The sequence below is a fragment of the Spermophilus citellus genome, assembly GCF_964194105.1.
Source record: "Spermophilus citellus genome assembly, chromosome: 13".
Lineage (NCBI taxonomy): Eukaryota > Metazoa > Chordata > Mammalia > Rodentia > Sciuridae > Spermophilus > Spermophilus citellus.
In genome coordinates, this window is record NC_138193.1 from 57,741,646 (window position 1) to 57,769,412 (window position 27,767).

Sequence of the window (27,767 nt, forward strand, 5' to 3'; positions counted from 1 at the left end):
GAGGGAATGTTTTAGCAGGTGCTGCATTTCACCCTGGAGGTGGCTGCATGAATTTGTGAACTGAGGTGGCAACACTGACTCTATCTCTACTCAGGGAGTTTAATTACAGTGGCACTACCTGAAACCAGAAGCCGCAGCAGGAGCGGCGGCCGCCACCACTAGCCCAGCCCAGCCCAGCTCAATATTCAGATCAAGGAAAGCAAGAACCATTTCCCCCCTTTGTGGGGCACCCTTCTCTATTCTCCTCAAATACCAGCTGAAGAAATTCTGGGACGAATAACAAGCCCAGAGGGCTGTCGCAGCATTAGAGTGAACAGGTGGAGGTGAGAAATAACCTATATTCACAGATCAGAAAAATTATGGATTTTTTGGGGGGGGGGGCGCGGAGAGGGCAGGGATTCGGTATCATCAGGAAATCTAGGGACAGAAGGGCACCAAGCGACTTCCAAATCTTCTGCGTTCGACCGAGGCAAATCACACAGTCCACCCCCGCCTTCGGCAAGCAGGCGGTTTCAGGGCAAAATAAGCATCAGTGGAAGAATTTTGAAGGTCTGGCTAGGGATGGGGTTAGTGAGCATCAGGTAAAACCATAGCCTCAGCAAAGATGGAAGAATTGAGGGTCATTGGGGGCTGATAAGCCCCGCAAACTTTGAGGTCGAATCAACGGGCGCTCTTCCCCAGGATGTGCCCTGAACCCAGCCTTGAGCAGTCTGTCGGTTTGAATCTCGCCCGCAGATTTCCGGAGGAGGAGCTGACCAGGCAGGCGTTCTTTCAGCGCCTACCTCGGACCTGACCGCTGAGCCGGCTCTATCACCTGGGAGCAATAGTACCTTTCGAACTCGGGGCGGGGTGAGGGGGGGCGAGCACCGGCTTTCCCTTAGGGCTGGAGTTCCGATGTGGCATGAACCCACTGCTAGCACCATGTTCCCATCGCCCTCTCTCCTCCACCTTCTGCTCAGGTGACGTCTGGAAGCCCCGCAGGGCCAGCTTGGGGCTAAGCGGTTAAGCCGCGTCCTTCAGGTGTCAGTCTCCATCTGTTTGGAAACCACAATCCCCAGAGTCCCTTGTGCCAGGAGGCCAGGCCGCAAGTAAGATGGCTCCAGAAGAGTGGAACATGCAGTAGCGGGGAAACCTAGCCCCTGGCAGTTTCTTTACCGGATGTGTTTAAATAACCGAATCCCTACTTCTGCACCACCCCACTAACCATCTTCGAGGCCGCGGAGGCCACGGTCTGCGCCACGCCCGCTCCTCCCAGGCGCATCCTGGGAGTTGTAGTCCAGCTGCCGGGCTACGCTGAGCTATCTTTCCCAGGGTGCCCTGCGGCAGGGCGATAGCAACGTTCTTTTTCAAGACTCTTTCTGCACTGAGACCCCCTTCTCCCGTTCTCTTCTCGTCATCGACTCCTTCTTGTCTGTCGCGACCGAGGAGCGGCCGTAGACGCGGGCCGGCCAGGCCGCGCCGCCACGAGAGGCACTTCCGGCGGCGGTTCACTTCCTGGTTGGGTGGATGGAGCGGGCGGGAGCGCGCGCGGGGGAGGGGCGGCGGGTCAGTCTCAGCCAAGCGCTCCGGGAATCAGCTGGCGGGCGGGCAGGCGCCGAACGCGGCCGGGGCTCTGGCTGCAGCGCCGCCTCCTCTCAGCGTCGCAGGCCGGCACGGCGGCCGTGACAATGTTGCGGGGCTGGTAGTTGGGCGCCGGCCGCCGAGCCATCTCAAGTGGGTGCCGCGGGGATGCTGCCTCTCGGGGCGGCTGCCTCTCAGGGCGGCGGGGGGTTCGGGGAGGAGGGGGAGGCAGTGCCGGGCAGGGTCGGCGCTGCCCAGGGCGGCCCGAAATCCCTTCTTTCTCGGAGCCTCGGGCCACAGGGATCTGAGGTTCTGGGACTGGGGATGCGTTTTCAGCTCTAGGGTTTTTCTCGCTAGGAAAATGCATGAAGCCTAGATGATGGCTTTTGCTACCCCTAGGACTCAGCAGTTGAATTTTTAAGTGTGTTACTGATTCATCTTTTCTCTCTCTTCCTCTGTCATCACAGGTTTAAACTTACGCGAATCGCTCTCTGGAGGAGGAGGAGGACACCCGCCGCGCGATTGACACGCATATTCCTATAGGCATCCTCCTTCAGCCCCCACCCCCACGGCCGGATTCGGGTGGCTCCTCTCGGAGCTGAAATCCGAGAAGAAATCCTTAGATCTCTTTAAAAAAAAATCTAGAAACCATCGGTATTTTGCTTTCCTGCTTCCTATTTGCAAGATGAAGAAGTTTTTCGACTCCCGGCGAGAGCAGGGCGGCTCTGGCCTGGGCTCTGGCTCTAGTGGAGGAGGGGGCAGCACCTCGGGCCTGGGCAGTGGCTACATCGGGAGGGTCTTTGGCATCGGTCGACAGCAGGTCACAGTGGACGAGGTGTTGGCGGAAGGTAAGGTGGAACTCAGTGCTCCGTAAATTAAAAATCTTGTGCTGATGTGGCAAGACTCTGGTTTCTAGTTGTTGAATGTATGAATGGGTTTTGACCAGTTGACCCTCCCCTTCCTCCTTCACTTTCCCTGTGAGTCATTGTCCTTGAGAGATTTAAAACTGAGATTGGAAAGTGACAGAGCTTAAAGGGGTAGGGGTTGCCGAAATTGTTTACCTCACTGGCTTTTTATTTAAGAAAAAAAGCGTTGAAAACCCACCATGGTTCCCTTACCAAATTATGCAGATCATATGTGCAAAAGTGTAAAGCTTCATATTTAATGTGGGGTGGTGGGCTTGTGATCTTCTGAAACTTGAAATATCGATGTCAATGCTGAAGGGTGGAGATGGAGGGAATCTATAAGAAGAGAGAGGGGTTTCTTCAACCCAACTTTCCCACTTCCTTAAGCAGACATTTGAAAGGAAGACAGTACTTTGGGGGAATAGAAATGTATTTTTCCAAGGGCCAAGGCTCTTGGTGAATTTTACTAGGTTTGTTTCCTGACCCAATCAGATCCCTAGGATATAGCTAAGGTAACAAATTATGTGAAATGAATGTGACTATTTTGAATTCAGACTTGGAGGCCCCTGTTCCTCCTGTTTTTATTAAGAAAAACTTGTGAGTGGCCCTGATTTTGTTTTCCCTCTATTGACCAGGATGTTTTTTTGGATCTGTGGAAATGCCTTGTGTGTGTGTTCGTTTGTATATCTATATCTATGTATATGTGTGGATATATATCTTTATCTCCCAGGCTTTCGGGAAATCTTTGCCTGTCTCTTTTGATAACCTTAACCTCGACCTTCATAATTATGCCAGACTCATAGTTTTCACAGCTCATTGCCTGCTTAGTGTGCTTTTATTTTTAATAAAAGCAGCAATTTCCCTTGGCATGAAGCAATTCAAACTAATTGGATGGGGCCAACCTGCTGTAGGTTATGTTATAGACTGTGAGGTGTTGGGGAAGGGGGAAGTCTATTACTGCAACATGGTGGTAGGGAACAGCTTATTAGCTAGGGAAGAGAGAAAGCTAAGAGGTCTCTTTAAAAAGGAGCCTTTTACAGGCTAAGGGTAAAACAGGGATCCCTACCTGGACCTAGGAAATGCCTGTCATGATATCATATAGGCTGGTGGGTAGGTTGGGAAGAGGGAGAATCTGTGTGTGTTTTGCAGCTTGTATAACCACTGGATTCAACAGGGCCCAGTTTCTGGGGATAGGTTTGAAACCAGCACTTGAAAAACACTATTAAAAAAAAAGGTACTGACACCTAATGTCCTTGTGAAATTATTGCTCTTTTTTATTCTCAGTATTGCTTTAACTGGACTTAATTTGGGGCCTGAGTCACTGTCCCTCTGGATCCTTCCTTGTGGGCTTTGGTGCAGGATGGGAGATGCTTCTGTGCCCGCTGCCAGATCTGTACCCTTGAGTCTGATATGTCTATTTCATCCCTGTGCCAAAGCCCTTGACTGCAGAGGGGTGAAGAAATAGAGAAGTGTGTGTGAGGGAGAGATCAGGAGGAATGAGAGAGTTCTTTCCTCCCTGCTAACCTTATAGCCTAGGAACATATTGTTTAGCTTAGATGTTGTCTCATGGATGGTGTTGCCCTAAGTGATGCCCATTCTCCAAGTCTGAGAAGAGAGATGTGGAAGAAAAAAAGGCAGAATTGGTCTTCGTTATCTAGGCTGCCGTCCTCTGCCCTGGAATTCATCCCTGAGAATGGTGCATCATACCTTATGATGTTTTTAAGCAGAACTTAAGGCTTGCAGCTCTGCATTCATTTGTTTGTTTATTCATTCAACAAACAATTATAGAATGCCCGTAATGTGCCTGGCATCATGCTAGGGTCTGGAGACATGATATTAAACCAGATATGAGTTTACAAACTGCTGTAAGAGATGGAAAATAGCCAGATATAATAGAGTAATTAGTGCTATCATGGAGGTATGCTTAGGGTGCAGTGGCTGCCAATTTGTTTTTTGGGGGAACCCAATTTTTAGGGAGCCAAGAACTGTTGCCTGGAGAAAGTGACCAAAGAATGGGTAGGCATTAACCAATGTGGTGGCAGTATGGGCAAAGACTCAGTAGCAGAGAGTGTCATGTAAAATTGGGTCTGGCAGTGTTGTTCTTAGTGTTCTTTGACTGTAATTGAGTTTGAATTTGTGGCTTTAGAAATATGTAGATATGTGGGAGTTAGTATACAAAGTGTTTATGTAGTGCCTACCAAGACCAAAGGCACTTCTGAGTTCTGAATGGGATGAGAGATGTCTAACATGTGAAATCTGCCTTTATGGAGCTGCCAGTGAATTTGGGAAGATAAGATATACACTCATCTGTAACTAGTATGGTTTTTAGCACTGTCTGTAGAGTTGGACAGGTCTAGGTTCAAGTTCTGGATCAGTTCTTTACCAGCTGTGGAACTTGGACAAAACATTCTAAACCTGTCTTGAATCTGTTTCCCTATGGCAGTGTTCTTAAAGCTTGGAGCCCTTATCAGGAATAGTGTCATCACCTGGGAGCTTGTTAGAATTACAGATTTGTAGGCCTCACTCCAGAGACTGTGGGTGTGGGGCTTTAACAAGTTCCTAGGGAGATTTTTGGGAACCACTGCTCTGTGAATGGTCTTGAGGATTAAATAAGGATGTATGTATATATACATATAGTATTTAACATTTTTCAGGTGGTCAATAAATGATAGCCACTGTTTGCCATCAATATATATATTTAGTTAAAGGGAATGTATGTCAGTGTGAGGGCTATTTTAGCTGTTGCAATCCAAAGCTTTTTCCCCATTGTGGGTGGGCTGATCAAGATGTTCTTTGCAGAGGTCTCATTAGCTCATTAAAGGATCAACAGATAAATGTTGGGTAGTCACAGTCCTTCCTTGGTCCCTCTTCTCTGAGTCTGTAGGTGCTCACCTATTTACCAGTCCCAGCCAGAGTTGTTTAAGGACAGAGTTATATACTATATGCCCAGGGCAGTGATCAGGCAGTTTAGGGAGTTTGGTGTGGGGAAGGCTTCAAAGAGATTTGATTACCACCACATCCCATTGAGTATTTCTTTTTCCCTAATGTTGGTATTGGTCTGTGCTTCATAATGAAGAATTGAAAGAACCCTAAGAAACAGATGCTAGGTAAGACAGGAGAATTCTGGGTTGCTAGGGTTGCTGTCTCTCTGTCAGTTGCATTAACCTTGCTCTTCTGATTCACTAAGTATTCCAGAGGGGACACGGCTGTGGGTAGGGGGAAGTGAAGGCTTTAAGTCTTGAGTTAGCTTTGGGTATCTCCAGGCAGGGTGCTGGGGTGGATACTTTCTAACTTTCTTGGTGAGGATGCTATTATGAGAAGCTAAGTCATGTCTGAGTTAATGGGCATGTGATATCAAGGGAAGGTTTGGTTTAAGCTTCCAGAATGAGCTCAATGGGAGAAATAGAGCAGTGCTTAAAGAAGGACTGAGAATCGGTGCTTTTGTCTATTTCCTTAGCTGTATGAGTCCTTATTTCTAAGCTTTAACAACAAGGAAGTGTTGAATGCCTGCTGTGTCCGATACAACATCCCTGAGCTGTATCAGTTCTGAATAAGGTGGACAGCTGGCTTCTTAGAAGGGTTTTTTCGCCTAGACCAAAAGAAACTAGGTCCAGTGCTAATGATAACTAAGATGCCCTATCAGAGAACTAGTAATTTCTCCTATCTATAGAATAATGTAGTGGGGCTTAAAAATGTGTGAACCACCAAGAAAAAAAAATTCACATATGGTATATAATTCAAACACATTGGTAGTATTGATATGAGGCGTGTATGTACACATCTTGTAAACATTTATTTGTGCTTCTTTGTGGCAGGCACTGTGTTAGATTTCAGAGACAATAAATAGGTTGGATGGGGCATGGACGAGTAGACCAATAAGTAGCAAATAACCCTGAGATAAGCATCCTATACTTAGCATGGGCCTTGGCATGTGGTAGATATTAAGAGATGTTAAGATGATAAAGAGAAGGGGTCTGGGGATGAGGGCCCCTAGATGATGGAAGTTTTGAACAAGAATGGAAATTACCCAGCAGATGTTCCAGCTCGGGGTTACCCAAGGACTTCTAGCCAGAGGCAGTGCATATGCAGAGGTGTAGAGTGGTGAAACAAAATCAGCTTTGGGAATACTGACTTAGTTTAATGTTAACATTTGGTGTAAGTTTCCCTCCATAATCAAGGAAAGGACATAAGGTGGTAGAATGAAATTCCTTTACATTTGCTCTCGAAGGTACATTTGAATGTGTTTGCTGCTTACTTTCTTCAGTGGCCCTGGGCCTTTTGAAGAACTATCAAATCTCTACAAATACGTGCTGTTCCTCTACTGTGCCTCAGTCCTGTGCTAATTGTGGGGAAAGGGAACAGCTAATGTCTAGGGAAGAGGTGTTCTAGAAGTGTCCTAAGAGGCAAGAAGCTTGAAGCAGAAGCAGGCAGGTGTGGGGAGATGGTGTAGGTAGGGAGTGATAAAATGACCACTGTTACGGAAAGGACTGAGCAGGGTGACTGAGGATGTTTGACTAGACAGAAGGTCTGTTGGCGAGACAAGAAAGAAATTAGTTTGTGGAGAACCTTGAGAGCCAGGCAGAGATTAGTTATAAGCACCCGAGGCCTTCTCTTGACGCAAGTATCAGTTTGATCCCTCCCACTTCAGATGTCTTTGCCTGCTGGGAAGTCTGGTTTTTTAGAGGCAACTGCAGATTTTCAGGGGGTGGTTTGAGAATGGTGTCTTCTTCCTGGCTTCGGGTATGATGACGATTATAGCTTTGCTAAATATAGCCAAATCCAAAATTCAGAAATGAAGTCCAGAATAAGCATTTGCCATGGTCAAAGCCTTTTTGTTGGTCTTTCTAATGAAGTCAAGCTCATTTAATGAGAGATAATGAAGAGAGAACACATGGGTTTTGAGTGGGACAGTATGGGGGAAGGCATATAGTTGTACGTCATTAGATAAAATGGCATGAAGAGTACTTGATAAAGGCTTAATAAATATTAACAAAATATCTCCTCAAATACTACTGCATTCAAGCCATCATTTTAACTTGCAATATTTGAAAGTTAACCTTTCAGAAAGGGGGCTAATACCACCATCCACTTTCATCTTGCACTCTTGGAGGGATGCCTTCAGAACCTACTTAAGAGGTAACTGTGACATCCGTGTCTGACAGAGACAAAGAAATAGAAATAGAAATGGTATTATATATTGAAGTAGCATCTAGGCTGTGAGGTAGCAAAGACTCACCTGAGTCTATGTTTTTGGACCCATATTTTGGTGTATTGGAAGAGCAGTGCATTATGAATTGGGAGATCAAGGTTTGTCATTTTATTCACTGCATTATCCAGTAAATATTGCCGAAAAGCACTGACTCTGTGCTGGCATCATGTGGAGATGAATAAGACGGTTCTACTTTGAGGAACTCACAATCATGGAACTTGAGATATGTGAGAAAAGAGTTGTAAATGCTACAATGGAGGATGTAAAAGGCCCAGGGCAACCAAACAAGGGGAGCAGGTAATTTTTTTGGGTGCATGTAGTCAGGGAAAGGTAAACAAAGGTGGCATTGAGGACATCTTCAAATGTGAAAACATTCTAGGCAGAGAGGACAACATGGCCAAAGACACAAAAGCAGGAAGATGCACTGTTTGCTGGCAGCTGTATGCCTTGAGATAGAGGTAATAATCTATTAGTAGCCCAGGGCTGTGATGTTTAATAAAGTAGCCACAAGCTACATTGGCTATTTAAAGTTCAATAATCTAAAATTAAACAAAATAACAATTTAATTCTTCAGACACACTGGCCATGTTTTAGTTACTTAATGGCCACGTGTAGTAGTGCTTACAGTTTTGGCCAGGACAGATAAGACTATTTTGTCATCAAAAAAGTTCTGTTGGGCCATTTGGGTTTAGGGCATATGTCTAAATTTCTAGAGTATTACTGTTAAAAAGCTTGCTATCCTTTCATATATGTAGCTTGTTTATAAGTTATATTCATGTCCTACTATCTTTAGCCAATATCTGAAGGCACACTGTGTCCTTAGAATGAAGTTCATTATGAATGATAGTGGATGCAAATCCATATTTTAAGTGATCTTATTAACAAGGTTTTGGTGAACTTGTTACGTCTTTTTAGACAGTAATTGTTTTTACATTGTAATGATGAATATACCAGAAAGAGAAATGACAACTTTGCCAATCTCTTGTTCATTTATACTTGTATTATCTTTAATCCAAGATTTCATTACCGGAATCTTTTTAAGCCTCTTTTTGTTTTATGAGGGTTAATTCATTTACAACAATGTTACTAGAAAATCCACTTAACCAAGCCCATGTGAACTTCAATATCTGACAGTGAGCTAAAAGGCTGTCAGAATCAACCTCTGATATGAGATGCTATAGACTCAAAGGGAGTACTTGTGTTGGGCCATATGTTACATATTTTTTTTTTTTTTTAAAGAGAGAGTGAGAGAGGGAGAGAGAGAGAGAGATTTTTTTTTTTAATAATTTTTGGCGGACACAACCTTTTTTTTTTTTAAAGAGAGAGTGAGAGAGGGGAGAGAGAGAGAGAGAATTTTTTTTTAATATTTATTTTTTTTTTAGTTCTCGGCAGACACAACATCTTTGTTGGTATGTGGTGCTGAGGATCGAACCCAGGCCGCACGCATGCCAGGCGAGCGCGCTACCGCTTGAGCCACATCCCCAGCCCAACATTTTTGTTTGTATGTGGTGCTGAGGATCAAACCCGGGCCTCACGCATGCTAGGTGAGCGCGCTACCGCTTGAGCCACATCCCCAGCCCCATATGTTACATATTAAAGATAAAATCTTATTTTTCCCAATTTTTTTGTTGTGGTAAAATATATTTAAGAAAATCTACCATTATACCACTTTCAAGTGCATAGTTTAGTGATAGTAAATACATTCACAGTGGTCAACCATCATCATCATACATCTCCATAGCTATTTTCATCTTGTAAAATGGAAATTCTGTACCCATTAAACAATAACTCCCTTTACCCACTTCCTCTATTCTCTGGCAACCACTGTCCACTTTCTGATTCTTTGATTTTAACTACTTTATTTTATTTTTATTTCTATTTATTATACCACATGTTAGTGGAATCATAAATGTATTTTTGTGACTGGCTTATTTCACTTAGCATAATGTCCAATTTTAAATGTCCACTAACATGCACAAGGGTTCCTGTTTGTCTAGGTTATAGCACATGTAAGAATTTTTGTCCTTTTTTTTTTTTTTTAATATTGGGGATTGAACTCAAGGGCACTCGGCCACTGAGCCCGAGCTCCAGCCCCAGCCCTATTTTGTATTTTATTTAGAGACAGGGTCTCACTGAGTTGCTTAGTGCCTCTCAGTTGCTGAGGCTGGCTTTAAACTTGCAATCCTCCTGCCTCAGCCTCTCAAGCCACTGGGATTACAGGTGTGCACCACTGTGCCCGGCATTTTTTCCTTTTTAACTTCAATAATCCAGTGTGTGTGTGTGTGTGTGTGTGTGTGTCACACACACACACACACACACACACACACCCTGCATTTTGCTTATCTATTTATTTGTTGATAGACATGGTTGCTTGCACCTTTGTGAATGATGCTGTGAACATTGGTATGCAAATATTTCTTCAAGACTCTGCATTCAATATTTTTGAAGTAGACTTGCTGGAACATTAATTTTTTGAGGAACTGCCATATCGTTTTACACAGTTTTATCAATTTTAAATGTCCACCGCCATGCACAAGGGTTCCAGGTACTCCCCGTTCTCACCAACACTTGTTATTTTCTGTTTGTGATAGTAACAGTCCTAAAGGGTCTGAGGTAGTATCTAATTGTAGTTTTGTTTTGTATTTTTGTAATGATTTGTGATGTGGAACATCTTTTAACATGTTTACTAGCCATTTGTATATCTTCTTTGGAATAATGTTTATTTATGTCCTTTATCTGTTTTTTAATCAGGTTTATTTTTTGTTGAGTTTTAGGAATTCTGCATATTAGTCCCTTTTCAGATATATGCTTGGCAAATATCTTCTTTCATTCTGAGGGTTGTCTTTTTACTCTAGAAATCTTTTTCATAAGATGAAGATAAAAATAAATAGAACCTTTACATTTCCTTTCTGTACTGCAGTGGTTTGTTTTGGATACCTTGTTTGGAGAGAACTCAACTAGAGCAGTGGTTTGTACCCATTCTTTGTTCCTCAAAACAAGACAAAACAAAACAAACAACTGAAAGTACTTCTTCTCACTTTAGTAGAGAAGACTAGAATATATGCAAATAGACTGAGCAAGGTGTAAAGCAAGGTTCTTAGAAGGAGGGCACAGAAAATACCCAAACAAATCATGTCCACAAATCTTTTATAATATTTCAGTCCTTATTGGTTTCCTTCCACTCAACCCCTCCAGAATTTAGAGATTATACCATACACCCAGCATTATAATAGACATTATTATGTGGAGTTCACTTGTTTTGTGCATGTTGATCATATCATTCAACTGGGAAGGCAGGAGCCAAGTCTTACTTCCATTACTCCTCTCTTTGCCATAGCATCTCAGACGTAATTGAGAACATACATAATATTCAGTAAGCCTTGCTGGCTCTTATACATAATAACATTATACCTACATCCTCTTTTTTTGTGATCACAACATCCCTGAAGAGATAAGAAGGATAGTTATTATTGTACACGTGAGGAAGCAGTGGCTGAGAGAGGTTAAATGATTTCCCTAAAGCCATATTGAGAACAGTAAGTGGAAGAACTTGAACCCAGGGCCCCTAGCTGCAAGAGCAGATTCTTCCTAAAAACCTTTCCTTGTACAAACATCTTTTCTCATGACACTTTTTTTGGTGGGGAGTACTGGGGCTTGAACCCAGGGCCTTATATGTTTTAGGCAAGGAATCTACCACTGAACTACACCATTGACCTCTCTCATAACACTCTTGCCCTTTAATAACGCTTTTCACCTAGGTGTGGCACACACCTGTAATCCCAGCTACACAGGAAGCTGAGGCTGGAGGGAGGCTGACACTGGAGGATCTCAAGTTTAAGGCCAGCCTGAACAACTTGGTGAGACCTTGTTTGAAAATATATTCCACTGCCCAATTGTTACAGATTTTATTCCATTTTTTTCTCAAAAGGTTGGTTGTGATCATTATGTGAAGTTTTTTTTTTTTTTTTTTATTTAAAGAAAACTGGGACTAGAACCACCATTTGACCCAGCTATCCCACTCCTCGGTTTATATCCAAAGGACTTAAAAACAGCATACTACAGGGACACGGCCACATCAATGTTTATAGCAGCACAATTCACAATAGCTATCCAACTTAGATGCCCTCCAATAGATGATTAGATAAAAAAATGTGGCATATATACACAATGAAATATTACTCAACATTAAGAGAGAATAAAAACATGGCATTTGCAGATAAATGGATGGAGTTGGAGAATATAATGCTAAGTGAAGTAAGCCAATTCCCAAAAACCAAATGCTGAATGTCTTCTCTGATATAAAGATGCTGATCATAATGGGGATGGGGGGAGCATGGGAGGAATAGACAAACTTTAGATAGGGCAAAGGGGAGGGAGGGGACTGAGGGAGGATGAGGTTACGAAAGATGGTAGAACGAAGCAGACATCATTACCCTAAGTACATGTATAAAGACACGAGTGGCATGACTCTATTTGTGTTCAACCAGAGACATGAAAAATTGTGCTATTTGTGTAATATGAATTGAATTGCATTCTGCTGTCATATATAACTAATTAGAATAAATAAAATAAAAAAATTTAAAAAAGAATTATGTGGTATTACTAAAAAATTATTTATTGCTAAACTGACTTTAGTGCAAGCTTAAGATGCACAGAATACTTGTGAATATACATTGAAATTGAGTAGTCCAAATCAATGTACATAATTTTTTTGTGACAGTCTAGCAAACATTTTTCTAGTTAGAAGAAAAAGTTAACACATTAGTTGTTATCGATTTGTGCATTATAGTTGAAATATTATACTTGAGAAAAGTATGGGCTTAAGAAATTTAATCTTCTGTGTCTAAAGATTCTGCACTGCTATCATTGGTTTCCTTATATGACACGAGGTCTTTAGCACTACTCATATAAGTTGTGTTGACCATTAATTAGTAAGGCAATGCTCTAAACCATGCAGGTCATTTTTTAAAAATGTATTGACTTTGAGCATGTGTTGAGAATTCTATGCCGGCATCCTTCTCAACTGAATCTCCCTATGAGCCTTTAAAGGCATGAAATGCTTCCACAATCTTTTGGGGTTGCTCATTGTCTCAGTCCATTTGTAATGCTATAACAAAACACCATAAACTGGGTAGTTTATAAGCAACGGAATATTTAATTTCTATAGTTTTGGAGACTGGGAAGTCCAACATCAGAGCGCCAGCATGGTTAGGTTTTGGTGAGGGCCCTTTTCTAGGTTGTATGTAGATTGCCCCACTTCTCAATGTGTCCTCACTAGGAGGAAAGGGCAAGACAACTTTCTGGGGCCTCTTTTCTAAGGACATTAATCTCTTTTAGGAAGCCCTTTCCCTCAAGACCTAATTACCTCCCAGAGGCTTCACTTTCTAATATCATCACCCTGTGGTGATCAGAATTCAACATATGAATTCTGGGGGAATGCACATATTTCACCATAGTATTCTTGGGCTGGGCTTGGGGCTCAGTTGTAGAGCCTGGCATGTGTGAGGCACTGGGTTCGATACTCAGCACCACATATAAATATATGAACAAAATAAAGGTCCATCAATGTCTAATAAAGAAATAAATAAACCTTAAAAGAAAACAAAAACCAAAAAACAATGTAGTATTCTGATGTAGGAATATGGGGCCGGAGATGTATGTAGAGTCCTTGCCTAGCATGCACAGGGCCCTAGCTTCGATCTCCAGTACCACAGAACAACAACAAAAACAACTGATGTGGGAATATGGGGAGAATTTTTTAAAGTTAAAAATCCACGTTCAGTCAGTGGTAGAGTATTATTACAACTGTTCTCAACCAGGGCCTACTAAGACCTGCCATGCTACCTTATTTTGGTTTACTGGTTTATTTCTATGAATCGCTATCTTATGCAGAAAATCATAAGACGATTATTAGTTATGATGGATTAAGAAAGATTTTTTATTGATTCTGCAAATATGAATTTAAAAAGAAAGTCAATTGCCTCAAGTCACACAGCCTGTTAGGTCCTTCTGAGTCACCTCAACTCTCTTTTCTCCCTACATTGGTTAACACGTTGTGTTGTTACACCTGGCACTATTGACATTTTGGACTGAATAATTCTTTGTTATAGGGGGGTGTCATGTGCACTATAGAATGTTTATAGTATTGTTCACCTCTACTCACTAGATGACAAGTTATACACACCTACCCTGTTATAATGATGAAAAAATGTCTTCAGATATTGCTAAATGTCACCTGAGGGGCAAAATCACCTATTTTTAGGGACATATATGTTCAGATGTTTAGTCTTCTTTTAGTGAAGTTGAAGTAAGTACTGCAATATTTTTGGGCTTTTTTGAGGAATAAAATTGCCTACATGAACAAATCAGATGCTCTGTATTTATGTCCAAACCAAAAGAGCCTTTCATCCTATGTAAATTTGAATCATTCAGGAGTAATGAATATTAATGGGTAAGATAATACTGACCACAGTATTTTGTGTTTCTCTTTTTGTTATTAGTGTATTATCTGTATTATGATTACTTAATCTATTTTGTATACTTTGTAAACAATCTCAGTTTTTCTGTTACATTACAGATAATTGTTACAAAAGGAGAGTCCTTTGGAGTAAAATTTCCATCTTGGTAGAGGGCAAGTTCCAGAAATTGTAACAAAGTTGAAAAGTAAAAACTTAGTTTTATATAACATCTCCTCTGGTTGGATCAGCTTAAGCTGATCACTTTTCTTCTCCGGCTCTGAGTTAACCTTGGCAGACAGTGGATGGCAGAGCCAATTAAAGCTTTGTTATTTATGATTTCTGAAAAGCTTAGAAATTTTTGGACCAAAGAATTTATGGCATCCCTATATTATTATAATAGAAGGCTAAGCATAGCCTCAATGCCAAATTATCATTTGAAATTGTAATGATCTTAAATAACAATGCCTTTCATCTGGTACTTGAATCCTGGAGAAAGCAGTCTAATGCCATGTAATTTGTTTGGTTCTTGCCTTGAAGGACATTTACAGCTATTGTACTGGGACCTTTAGGGTGAAGGATAGATTATTTTCCTTTTGGTATTGAGCATGAATTTGAGAAAAAAATGGCAACTTATTATGGAGATAGGAAGAAGGAATGGGACTCAGGGATTGTTGGTTGGGCCCTCCCTGGAGGACTGGGTCCTGAGCAGCATCTACAGAGGTAATAGGACTCCTGTTTATACCTTGACTCATCATTTTCCCAAGTCAGTGAATCTGCTCAGTTCAGGAAATACTGTTTCTTCTGGATTTGTTAGACTTGTTTAGGTTTCCCTGGGAAGTAGCCTGATCCTGTTCCTCAGGCCTTTGTCTTCTTCTCTTTTAGAATTCTGGAAATTGTGTGTGTGTGTGTGTGTGTATACATGTGTGTTTGGTGTGTATATACATGTGTGTGTGTATGTAGAGGGGGGTTTGCAGGAGCTTGCATTGGAAGAAATAAATTTCATTGGGTCTTTTGACTGAAAAAATCCTGGTTTGACCAGAAGATGTAACACAGTAATGATCTGGGAAAAACTTGATATCCAGTGCACTTTCCTCTCCTCCACCTGAACTAGAAGAATTGCTGACATTCTCCTTAGAAGACTTTCAAGGTTAGCTCTGTGTGTAGTGGTTTAAAAGCGTGGGCCATGGGGGTAGGCAGCCCTTGACTTGAATCCTGGACCTGTCCCTGTGATGTTGGGCAACTTAGTAAGATCTACTCTTCTTACTTATAAAATGCAAAAACATGGGTTGTAGTAAGAATTAGATGAAATGCAAAAAACAGCATAGTGTCAGGCATATAGATGGTTAGCAATCTGTGAATGGTAATTCTTAATATTCGAGTGTGTGAATTTTGTTTTTGTTGAGAAGTATTTGTTTTGCTCTGTGTATAGCCTAGTGGAGCTGGAGTTAGGAAGAAGCTGTGTATATGATAGGAAATTTGATGATATATGATATGGCCTGTGTCCTCCTCATCTCTATTGAATGGTGTTTGTTTTTTTCCAGTGCTTTACTCATGTTGTTCTCAGTGCCTGGGCTATTCTCACCTTCCCCGACCACCTATCTTACATGCTTACAGTATTCATTACAACCGCTTTTGGATCCAGTTTTCTTGCCAACAGGGTTGATTATTTTAAGCCCATAATCTCAAAGTTTTTTTTTTTTGATATTTATCTATTTCATTTGTATCTATTTTCTAGTGTTGGATAATCCATTCTTTGGGTGCAGAGTGTAGACCTTAGATGTTTTTGTATCCGATTCAGGATTCTTAAAATGGGTACTATAGAGAATAAATTAGCTGAATAAGTATTACAATAAATCGATACTAGTTCAAATTCACGGGGCCAGCAGAAGAGATCAGATAGATTCTAGATATACAGACCTCCCTCATCCCTATTTCAATAATATAACAGTTCTATGTTTGAGAAAGTCACATAGCTTATTATAGTGACAAGAACTATTGAATCTAGAGTTTTAGTAAAGTCAAGAAATAACAAATTCATGAAGCTGGGGTTGTGGCTCAGTAGAAGAGTGCTTGCCTAGTATGTGTGAGGCACTGGGTTCGATTCTCAGCACCATATATAAACAAATAAATGAATAAAGGTTCATCAGTAACTAATAAATTTTTTTTTTAAAAAAGAAATAACAAATTCAAAGTAAAGTAGAACATCTTCTAGAAAGTCATATAAATCTCTTTATTGATTAAATTCTGGGATCTAGTACTATCAAGAGTAAAGGTATAAGAGATAAGTATCTTAACTATAAAAACAAACTCTAGAACTATTTAAATGCTGTACTGTAAAGATAGAGAGTACATCAAGTATCAAAAACTCAAGCTGGGTGCAGTGGCACTCGCCTATAATCCCAGCGGCTCGGGAGGCTGAGGCAGTAGGATTTTGAGTTTGAGGCCAGCCTCAGCAATTTAGCAAGACCCTAAGCAACTCAGTGAGACCCTGTCTCTAAGTAAAATACAAAAAGAGCTGGGAGTGTTGATCAGTGGTTAAGTGCCTCTGGGTTTCATCTCTGGAACCAAAACAAAGCCAATAACAACAACAAAAACCCATATATTGCTAAAATTTATCTTTAAGCCCGCTAACTGTACATTTACTTTCTAGTTTATAATGGGTCTTGGCCTGCAGCAAATTAGGATAGTGATTCTCAGTATATGTTTGAGGTATGAGATGAGTCAAACAGGAAGGGAATAGTAATTTGAAAATGTATACATCAGTCCCAGGTTCAGCAGGGAAAGGAGGAAACGTCAAAGAGGATGGGGATTGATATTGTCCCTTCTTTAAAGGCACATCATAGATTCAAGAGGTTGGATTGTAGAGAGGGCATAACAATTTCATATTTATCAAAGAGCAACTCAAGAAATGAGAGACATGGTGGCTAAAATTGATTACTGTATGTAGCAGTTAGAACATAAGTAGGCATTTGTTTCTCCCTATTCTTAATAGTCTCAGAGAGGAGTGGAAAAAGGGATCAGCAACAAATCCTGCTGGTGGTTTATCCTGTGAGCTTTGTGACTTTGTTGAAAGGTCAGCTCTAGATGGTTGTCTGACCAGAGATGAGAATTCACTTGAAAAATGTTTAATTTCTGGTAATATAGACTGTCTTAGAAAATAAAGTTTTTCCTTCTTTTAAAATCATAGTTCAGAAAAAATACCACAAAATGGTTATTTAAATGGCTCTCTACTCAATTATAGGTCTCACTCTAGCAATTATAGGGTGATTTTTTAAGATGATGGGACAGAGTGGTGTCCAAGTCTGTGCTGAAGTCCTTCTTCTGGGTTAGCTCACATAATATAGACCAATGACTGTATGAGGTCTGGGAAGCAGATTGTCTGGTCTCATTCTCAGTGCCCGGCAGGTGTCTTCTCCTTTTTGAGCTTATCTTTCCTTATATAAATAAGGAGACCACTGGATGATCCAAGTGTTTCTTGTAACTCAGACTCTTTTTTAAGTTCTACAGTTTCTGTTCAGACTGTTTAGGAGGGAAAGTGGGTGGGGTTGATTAGATTGAAGTTTTAGGCCTGTGTAGCTGGGACTAAGACAACATTCCTAAGATGGATTGTTAACCTTGACCTGGCTAAATTTTATGTATGAGTCATACTGGCAGGGGTCATTATTAGTGGAGGTAAAAGGTTCCATTATTTTCCACTCACCTTTCCATATTTTCCCCTTAAACGTAGAAAAATTGTTAATCATTGAATGTTGGAGCTGAAAGAAAGCCAGGATGGATCTTGGGCTTTTGGCTTATGAGGCTGGGTAGATAATAGTATCAATAAAAAGAAGAAAAACAGTGTTTGAGGGAGAGAATGACTTGGTTGAGACTTTTTTTTTGGGTGTGGGGTAGGTCCACCAGGGATTAAACTCAGAGACAACCACTGAGCCATATCCCCAGCCCTATTTTGTATTTTATTTAGAGACAGGGTCTCACTGAGTTGCTTAGCATCTAGGTTTTGCTGAGGCTGGCTTTGAACTTGTGATCCTCCTGTCTTAGCCTCCCGAACCATTAGCATTACAGGCATGTGTCACTATGCCCAGCCTTAGTTGGGACTTTTTTGCATGAAATGCCAATAAAATTCCAAGTATGGGTATAATTCAGGACTGGCTTGTATTTTAGAGAAAAACTTGGACAGACATTGTTATACTGTTTACTGTTTTGTATAGAACTTTTTCTGAAGTATGTAATTTATTTCCTGTTTTCTAGAACATGTCACACAGGGTGCATCCTGATCTGAACCTGTCTAGTGACTACCATGCCCTGTACCCCGGGAAAATTGCATTCCTTGTTTACCAGATTCCTTGTGTGTGACAATAACTAGATACTAGTAAAGTTAGTTTCCAATGCTAACATTTTATGGTTCTTTCATTTCTCAGATGCATGGGTTGCAGTCCTTTTTGAATTTCATGATTATGCTTTCTAAATTTTTCTTATGAGTCTGTCAACTCTCAACTTCTAACCTCTCTCCATATCCTTCCTGAATTAGTGTCTCTCTTTTAACTTGCTGCCTTTGATTTGCTGTGGACTTGAACACTAGATGACTAAGCTTGTTAAATGTGCGTAATACACTCCTTGGTTTATACCAAAAGGACTTAAAATCAGCATACTATAGTGACACAGCCACATCAATGTGTATAGCAGCTCAATTCACAATAGCTAGACTATAGAACCAACCTAGCTGTCCCTCAATAGATGAATGGATAAAGAAAATGTGGTATATATACTCAATGGAATATTACTCAGCTTTAAAGAAGAGTGAAATTATGGCATTTGCCAGTAAATGGTTGGAGTTGGAGAATATCATGCTAAGCAAAATAAGCCAATCCCACAAAACCAAAGGCTGAATGTTTTCTCTAATATATGGATGCTAACTCACAATAAGGTGGAGGGCATTAGGGAGAAATAGCGTTACCTTAGATTTGGTAGAGGGAAGTATGGGAGGGGAGGGAAGGGGTTGTGGGGATAGGAAAGATAGTAGAATGAAACAGACATCATTACTGTATGTATGTATGTGACTACATGACCAATATGATTCTGCAACATGTACAGTCAGAAAAATGAGAAATTATGTCCTGTCTATGTATGATATATCAAGTGCATAAATGCATTCTACTCTCATGTATAACTAATTAAAACAAATAAAAAAATTTAAAAAACCACACACAAAAAATAAAGACTAAATAAATTATTCAATAAGTTCCCATCTTATGATGGTTTTCACTAGGGAAAAAAAAAAAAAAGAAATGTGGGTAATAAGAAAGAAACATCTTGAGAGTCTGAGAGCATGAGGATCCTGTTTGTTGTTAAAGTACACAGGCTGAAGTATATGGGCTTTGTATCTCTTGTTGGCACACAAACCAGATTTTTATGTCTCATGTTCTAAGAAGGTTGAATTCAAGAGATAATGGGCTATCATTTGATATTTATTATTAATAAAATGTATTTATAAGCATTTGTCTGAAAAGTTTATTATCAGTGCTTGGGGACTTCTGTCTACTTTCATTTCCCTCTGCTCATTGTCCCTTGCCTTTCAGCCCACCCTCCTCAGTCTCTTCCCCATACATGGGATATGTGGCAGTGCTGTAGGCACTGTGAAAATATTGTTCCAGTTATTCAGTTTCGATTTGTTGAAACAACAGAGTGGCTTCCAGGGTTATAATTTACTGCTCAGTGTTGGGTATGTTTATATATCTAGAGGGGTCCAGCTGGAGAGTCTTGAATAGTGCTTGGTGTTTGAAACTGTGAGGTGAATACTAGTTCTATACATAATCTTTGGTTGATGTAGAAGAAAGCAATCAAGAAGTCTTAATATTTTCTTATTTTTGGAATACAAATTAATCCAAAGTAATATTAGAATGATTAAAAGATTAAATGATGAAAAGCCAGACAAAAAATAATATGACTCATAATCCCTCAAATTAGCAATGTTAACGTATTGGTATGTACCTTTGAAGACTTGTACATTTTCATAAAAATAAGAATGTGCCCTACCTCTTTGGTAATCTGCTTTGTCACTTAGCAGTGTATCCTGACTCTCTCTGGATTAAAGGTTTGCATCCTCAGTTTGGCTGGTTGTTGGAGGTGTTGCAATTTACTTACCCAACCTTCTTTTACTAGATGTTCAGATTATTGTATAGCTATTACAAATTGAGTATTCTATTGCTTTTTTGAAATAAATTTCTGAATGTGAAATGGCTGGGTCAAAATAGATGTATATTTTAGCTTTTGTATAAACTAACTTCCTGAAAAATTAAAAGTATATATACTTCCATCTTGTTTATGAGGCAGGGCATGTTCTCTCCTTTTCTTTCTCCCTATTTCTTCTTCCCTCACAGTCACTTACGCTTCTTTGCTAAAGTTTTGCTTATGTTTATTTGTTCATATTCCTCTTAGAGCATTCATCTCTTAATGATTTATAGGAGTTTTTTCATATTTAAGATATTAACCCTTTGTTATATGCATTGCAATTTATTTAAATTTTTGTGCAATCAAATATGTCAGTCTTTTCTTATCTTTGTCAGCAGTCACAGTTGGAAAGGCCTGAGGAGAAAGGCAGAGCTGTGAATCTGGAGTTTATCTTCGAGCAGTCTGGGAACCATTCACTTTTTCAGAGGGAGTGGCATGGTCAGAGACAATTTAGGTAGGTTTGTGGAGGGTGACCTGAGGTAGCCAAGGCTAGAGGCAGAGCATATAGAAGGCTGTTGCCATGGTCCTGGTAACGGTGGTGAGGGCCTGAGTGGCAGAGTGGTAGTAGGAACAGAGAGGACTGTACATGAGGAATATTTCAGAGGTTTAAGCACAGGACTTTGTGCTTGACTATTGGAGGGAAGGGAAGCTGCAGAATTAGAGCAATTTCAGGTTTCTAGTTTGAGTGCCTAGCTAAATGACATAGAAGTGACCCTGACTGAGCTGTGTCATGTAGGAAGAGAAGGAAGGTGAAAAGAGGCTTAATAAGGGAAAGTGATGAGTTCATTGTTGGCCATGATCAGTACATAGTGTTTGGTTATTCATTGCTATGTAACAAACAACCCTAGAACCTGATAGCCTAAACCAACTCCAGTTTATTGTTTCTCAGGATTCTCTGGTTTGACTGAAGGTTCAGCTAGACTTGACTTAGGACTTTTGCTCATCTTATTTGAGGTCTGTCAACATTGTGTTTACTCTGGCCTCTCCTCTCTACTATTATCTGATTCTGAGCCTGGACCAAAATGTTTCTAACACCCATGCTTCACCCTTAACAGAAACATATGTCAGGGAAATACAGGAAACACTGGGTTTATTCACAGTTCGCTGTGCACATCCTGGGAGATGCATCACTGTGAGAGTTGGGTGAAGAGTATGCCTTTTTAAATTTTTATTTTATTAAATAGGGCTAAAAACTTTGGGGAGCTTGAATAAATTATTTTTAGGAAAGAATACCTAGGGAAGTTGAATGTCATGGAATTGATTTGTTTGAAGCTGTCCATACAAGGATCATTTGAAAATCACTTGTCAAGAGTCAGAAGACGAATGAGCTGAGTATGGAGTTGATGTTGAGCAGCAACATGTAAAGGATAGCTTAGTAAGAAAAGCCCCCAAATGAGACAGAGGAGCAGTATCCAGAGGGGTGGGAGGAGAAGGAGGAGATTGTAGTGTCTCACAGCCATGGAACCCTATAGTTAAAAAGCTGGAGTAAAGACCAAGGCCAGGTATCCCAAATAGGCCAAGTAGGATAAAGTCTGGGAAATGTTCTCTGGATTGGGCAATGATATGGCCTTGACCTCCACAAAAGCAGTTTTAGAAAAATGATAGAAATAGGATAAGAAATACTGAGAGTTGTTGAGTGGGAGCACTAAGTCTAGACTTTTTCTTAAAGAAGTTTGAATAAGGAAAGAAAGGGAAGTGTCATGGTAGCTGAGATTGAGAGATGCGTGAGCATATCAGTGGGTAATGGGAAGGCATCTGGAAAGGGGAAAGAGGAGAAGGAAAGGAAATTGGTGAGTCAAACAAGAATGAGGGCAGTTCCTGATGGAGCAGGGCTGCAGAGGAGACAGGAAGACATGGAGTCTTCTTCATCTTTAAAATTACAATTTTTTTAAAAAATATATTTAGGCTAAAAACATGCCTCTTGATCTCAACTTGCCTCCTTCTCTACTCAGGACAAAAGCCTTTTTACTTCACCCAGTATAACAGAAAATCCTGTTTGCTTTACATTCTCAATACATCTCCCAATACAAACACTATGCTGCTGTCTTCCTGGGCTTTAGATTATGGTGGTTGTCTCTTCATTTCTGCTGGAGCCTCCTAGGTCTACTCTCAACACAGTAGCCAGAGCTCTCCTTTAAAATGCAGATCATTTTGGGCTGGAGATGTAGCTCAGTTGGCAGAACTGCTTGCTTAGCATAACCCAAGCTCTGGATTATGTTATCTCCAGTATCACAAAAACAAACTCAAACAAAAAAACAAAACCATAAAATATAGGTCATAAGTTACTACTCTGCTCAGAACCAGTGACTCCCTATCTCACTCAAAATAAAGCTACAGATTCTTATGTGGCTTGGAGGTGCTGTGCTTGGCCCATGGTTACCTCTCTGTGCTCTTTATTATTTTCCACTTTGGTTATTGTATTCTATGCACACAGGATTCCTGGAGGTTCCTTAAGACAAGCCAGGTTTTTGTCTTCCCCTCAGGACTTTTGTATTTGCTCTTCTCTCTGCCCGGGGAATGTGGTTTCTCTGGTTAGCCCCAATGCTTGTTCTCCCTTACCTGTTTCATTTATAGGCACCTTCTCAGGGAGTCCTTTCTTGCCCATTCTGTTAGACACTGTAACCCCTGCCTTCCTCTAATGCTCTGTATCCTTCTTGCCTGCTTCTGCTATGCCATATAATTTATTTTTTTGTTTGTTGTTTTCCCTCTTTGGAATGAAAATTTCGTGAGCTTGCCTGTTTTGTTTATAGGCCTAGAACCATGTCTGTCATAGTGTTGGCATGTAGTAAATATTTGGGGATTAAATGGACAAATGAGTGAATGGGATCAAGGCTGAATCCTGGAAAAGAAAAGGAAATTTTACCCTCTGAAACAGGAAGAGATAAATGAATCCTGATAGATGTAGATTATAATGGGAAGGCTGGTGGAGGATTGGGGGAGATGCTCTCAGTTTTGTGAAATAAGGAGCCAAGGTTGGGTGCTGGGGGGATGGTGAATGTGGAGCTGAGGAAACTCCTGAGGGCTTGGGTTAGTCATTGAGGGGAATGAAGAGAAGGAGCTATCCAAGGTCAAGGAAGGGATCCAGGCAAGGATAAAAGCCATGAATTGATGAACATAGTTCTACAAGGTTGTATGATTTTTCTCTGGTAGAACTCAGGAACCTGGTGTTAGGAGCACAGGAAGGTTTGGCGATTGACCCAGGTTGTTGGGTAGGTGTGATGGGAAACCAGGGATGCAGAGTAGCAAGAACAGCACAGAGCTGTTCATGTCTGGATAGTCAACCCTCTGGCAAGAGTGGGGAGACAAGAATATCCAAGGAGCAGGTTGATTGGGAGAAAATGATAAGAGTCAGAGCATGGAAGACTGGATATGTCTGAAGAAAAAATCAGGTCAAAATGAAGTCAGAAGACTGGAAGACCTGAGGGTATGTATGTCAGAAGGTGAAAGACTGGCAAGTAAGGTTTATGTTGACAAGGTTTAACATGTGGCCATGAATGTCAGTGGTGGAGAGGACCAAAGATCATTTTAGTGAAGGAATTTAGAGGCTGCAGCATAGGAATGAGTCCTCTTGTGGATCTGGAACCACCCAGGATGGTGGTAGGAGTTGTGGTGGAGAAGAAGCCAGGGTGCTAGAGGCTTCAGTGACTGTTGGGGAGTGAGTAGGAGGGTGGAGGCACAAAGGCAGGATGGAAGCCAGAGTAGCCGGATGGCAGGAGCTCAAAGTAGCAGCAATTGTTACATGAGGGTGGAGGAGTATTGGTCTGGAATCAGCTCAGGAGAGCAAAGAAAATTCTGACCTCCTGCCCTGAGGTACTGAGTTATAGGAAAATATGGTGTCAGACGGCCAGTGGTGTAAGCAGTGTTGGCTGTGCAGGGAGCAGTCCAGAGCAATTCTGAAGGTTTATCTTTTTCCCAGATTATAGAGCAGTGTTGTTTTTATTGATGTATTATTTATGACATTTACTTGATAGCTTTTGTTTCTTATTAAAATGACATTTTCTTTTATTATGTTAATCATTATGTTTATTTACCTTTATATATGTGTGTGTGTGTATATATGTATATATTGTGTGTGTGTATCCACACACACTATAAATACACACACAATTTTTTTTTTTTTCTCTTTTGGGTACAGGATTTGAGAAGATTTTTACATGGTCGCTGTAGAGGTATCCTTAGTACTTGATTTTGAAGTTGCTTTTTGGGTTTTATTGCTGGAAGTTTCTGCTCATCTTTAACTTCTAAGCTGTCCCAGTTAGGTTGGGGACTTAACCCCTACTTACTTTCATTTTCCTCTGCTCACTGTCTCTTGGTAGCTTTTTGGTTCTGTTTTGTCACACTGAGCTAATATCAACTCCTATGGAAGCCTTTAACCAGGTGTGACAGAGTGATGAAGAACCACTTGCTGAATTTTTGCTCTGAATCTTCTAGATAAAGGAGATTTGACTATGTCAGTCAAAAAAGCCCAGTCCTTGAATTAGAAATGGTATCCTTCCAGTTGTTCATGAACAAATTGTTAGCACAGAATTCTTCATTAAATGCTGCCTCCTGCATGTCCCTTGTGTCCACACTCCTTGTGTAGCTGTCACTTGGTATCTGTGGGGTAGTAGTTCCAGGATGCCCTGCAGATACCACAATCCATAGATGCTCAAGTCCCTGATATAAAATGGCATAATACCGGGGCTGGGTTTGTGGCTCTGTGGCAGAACACTGGCCTAGCATGTGCAAGGTGCTGGGTTCAGTCCTCAGCACCACATAAAAATAAATAAATAAAATAAAGGTATTGTCCAACTACAACTAAAAAATAAAAATTTATTAAAAAATAAATAAAATGGCATAGTATTTGCATGTAACTTCCATGTACTTTAAATCATCTCTAGACTGTAATACTAATACAGATGCAGGTTTTGTTTTGTTTGGAGTATTTTCTATCTGTGGTGGTAGAATCTGAGGATGTGGAATTTTTGGATAAGGGAGGGCCACCTGTATTTGAGAACTCTTTGTATTACCCTGCACAGGTAGAGGGGTACTCTGGAGATCTCTGTTGATTTCTTTTATGTGTGATTAGTTGTTCCTGATGTTTGTACTCTCATACACTCAAAAGTACTTGGCACATACCTCTTTAGTATTTATTGTATCTTCTTGTAACAATTTATTTATCTCTTTGTCTACTAAGCTGTACCCCACCAATTCTGATCCAACTTGGACTTCTTTGGGGTATGGTTAAATTCCGACTCATTTTTTTAGTATGTTCTAAGAAAATAGGTACTTAGGAAGTAGGTATTGAATCAGTGTATTAAACTTTAGACAGCCCAACTCACGCATATTGCAAAGGAGAAAACTATGTCCAAGGCTACACTGCTAGGTCACATGGGATTGGAATCCATTTCTCTTCTCAAGTCTTTTGAGCCTTTCTAAAAGATTAATGTCAAAAACAACTAGTGCTGAACTTATTGTGTCCCCCAGAATTAGAAATAGTTGAATTCTTTGAAAATTTAGTTATGTCTTTTCGATTTCACCTGTTACCTTGTTTAGGGTATGGTGATGGTTTGGACTTTTGTTTTCTTTAACTGTTGGGGAATGAGGACCTAGGTACAGGGAGGATGTGTTCTACTTGTAAAACTGGTAAGTTTGCTTTTTCCTTAATCTGTACCTTAAAGGCATCCTCCTCTCTTGTGAGCGCTAATGGAGCATGGTGGCGTGCTCTGGGAACAGAATGAAGGGTTCTGGATAATCTGTGGCCACCAGGCAGAGTAAGCAGAAAGCAGAATGTGCAGGGCACTTGTGGGTAGTTTGGGGGAGCTTGGGATCAGAAGAAAAACATTATAACCAGGTGCCAGAAGTTCACACAGATAGGTCATTTGTGACTGTTAGGGTTGGCTGGGAACAGTGAGCCACATTGGCAGGTTGACAGGGGATTGAAAAAGAACAAATTCTTAGTAATCGCTGGGAGAGCTCTTTTTTCATTGAAAACAGTGGATCTCAATAGGGGGCTATTTTGCCCAGAGAGGATGTTGGCAATATCTGGAGACATTTATGGTTGTCACAACTGGGGGAAGAGTGCTAATGGCATGAAATGGGATTGAGTCCAGAGATACTGCTGAGCATCCTGTGATGCACAGGTCAGCCCTCACAATAGGTAGTTATCCAGCTCAAAGCCAGCAGCACCCAGCTGGAGAAACCCTGTTTTAGACCTTGAGTCTCCTGCAAAGTACCTTGGTGATTAGTTAAGTCATTGAAGAAATTGTTTTATATGTATACTTTACTTTGAATTCTATGGGAAAAGACAAAATTGGGTTTATTTCACCTTTTTCTTTTTAAAAAATGGAAGTAAAATACACATAACCAACCATTTTAAACTGAACAGGAGCTGGGTGAGGTGCTGCATGCCTATAATTCTAGCGACTTAGAAGGCTGAGGAAGGAGGATGGCAAGTTTGAAGCCAGCCTTGGCAACTTAGTGAGACCCTCAGCAACTTAGCCAGACCCTATATCAAAATAAAAAGAAAAAAGGGCTGGAGATGTAGCTCAGTGTTAGAGCGCTTCTGGGTTCAATCCCTTGTACTTAAACCAAAACAAAGCAGAACTAATGACAACCACAACAAAAAAGTGAACAGTAGCTGGACACAGCAGCTATTCAGGAGAAAATCCTAACATTTTCTTCCTTTCTGTTTTTTTCTTCTTTCTTTTCTTCCTTCCTCACTCCTCCCCTCTCTCTCTCTCTTTTTTTTTAGAGAGAGGGGGGGAGAGAGAGAGAGAGAGAGAGAGAGAGAGAGAAAATTTTAATATTTATTTTTTAGTATTTGGCGGACACAACATCTTTGTTTGTATGTGGTGCTGAGGATCGAACCCGGGCCGAACGCATGCCAGGCGAGCGCACTACCGCTACCGCTTGAGACACATCCCCAGCCCCCCTCCCCTCTCTCTTTTCTTTCTTTTTAAGTTTTCATACTTCATGTTTATTGGGAAGCAATTAAGATGTTATATAAACAATGTAACAAAGAATAATTTGTCTTTCAGATCATATATTTTTATTTAAAAATCTCTGCATGTTCTTATGCTTCTGAAAGTAGATCTTGACTTTACTTATTAGTACATCCTAGTGGAGAAACTCTAAAGGATCTAGATTCAAGTTTAGCAGCAGCTGGAGAGAAAAGAAAAGAATTATATTCTCTATGTCAGAATTCCTAGTTGACTAAGCACAAATCAGTAAAACAAAGTTGAGAACTTCGATCAATTTTTGTATGAATGAAAAATACGTATGCATGGTTATAGTTCAAAATTACAACTAAATATAATTTGCCCATAGTTGTACACTGAATTAATTAGTTATCATTATGGGTATCAGAGCTTCTGGTTTTTCCATTTTTCATTCATTTATTTAACAACCAGGTGCCAAGGTATTTTT

The 27,767-nt window shown here is 40.6% G+C and overlaps 1 protein-coding gene across 15 annotated transcripts in view; it reads left to right on the forward strand.

The window, feature by feature from the left end:
• Positions 1-325: 325 nt before the first annotated feature.
• AAK1 (AP2 associated kinase 1) overlaps positions 326-27,767 on the forward strand; it is a 175,449-nt gene continuing 148,007 nt past the window's right edge. For 14 of the 15 annotated variants that reach the window (XM_081264711.1, XM_081264721.1, XM_081264723.1 and 11 more), the window contains exons 1-2: positions 1,517-1,713; positions 2,028-2,408. In XM_081264711.1, the coding sequence (XP_081120837.1) occupies positions 2,246-2,408 (163 nt within the window). In that variant the 5' untranslated portion in view covers positions 1,517-1,713; positions 2,028-2,245. The other variant, XM_081264720.1, reaches the window with a different exon arrangement.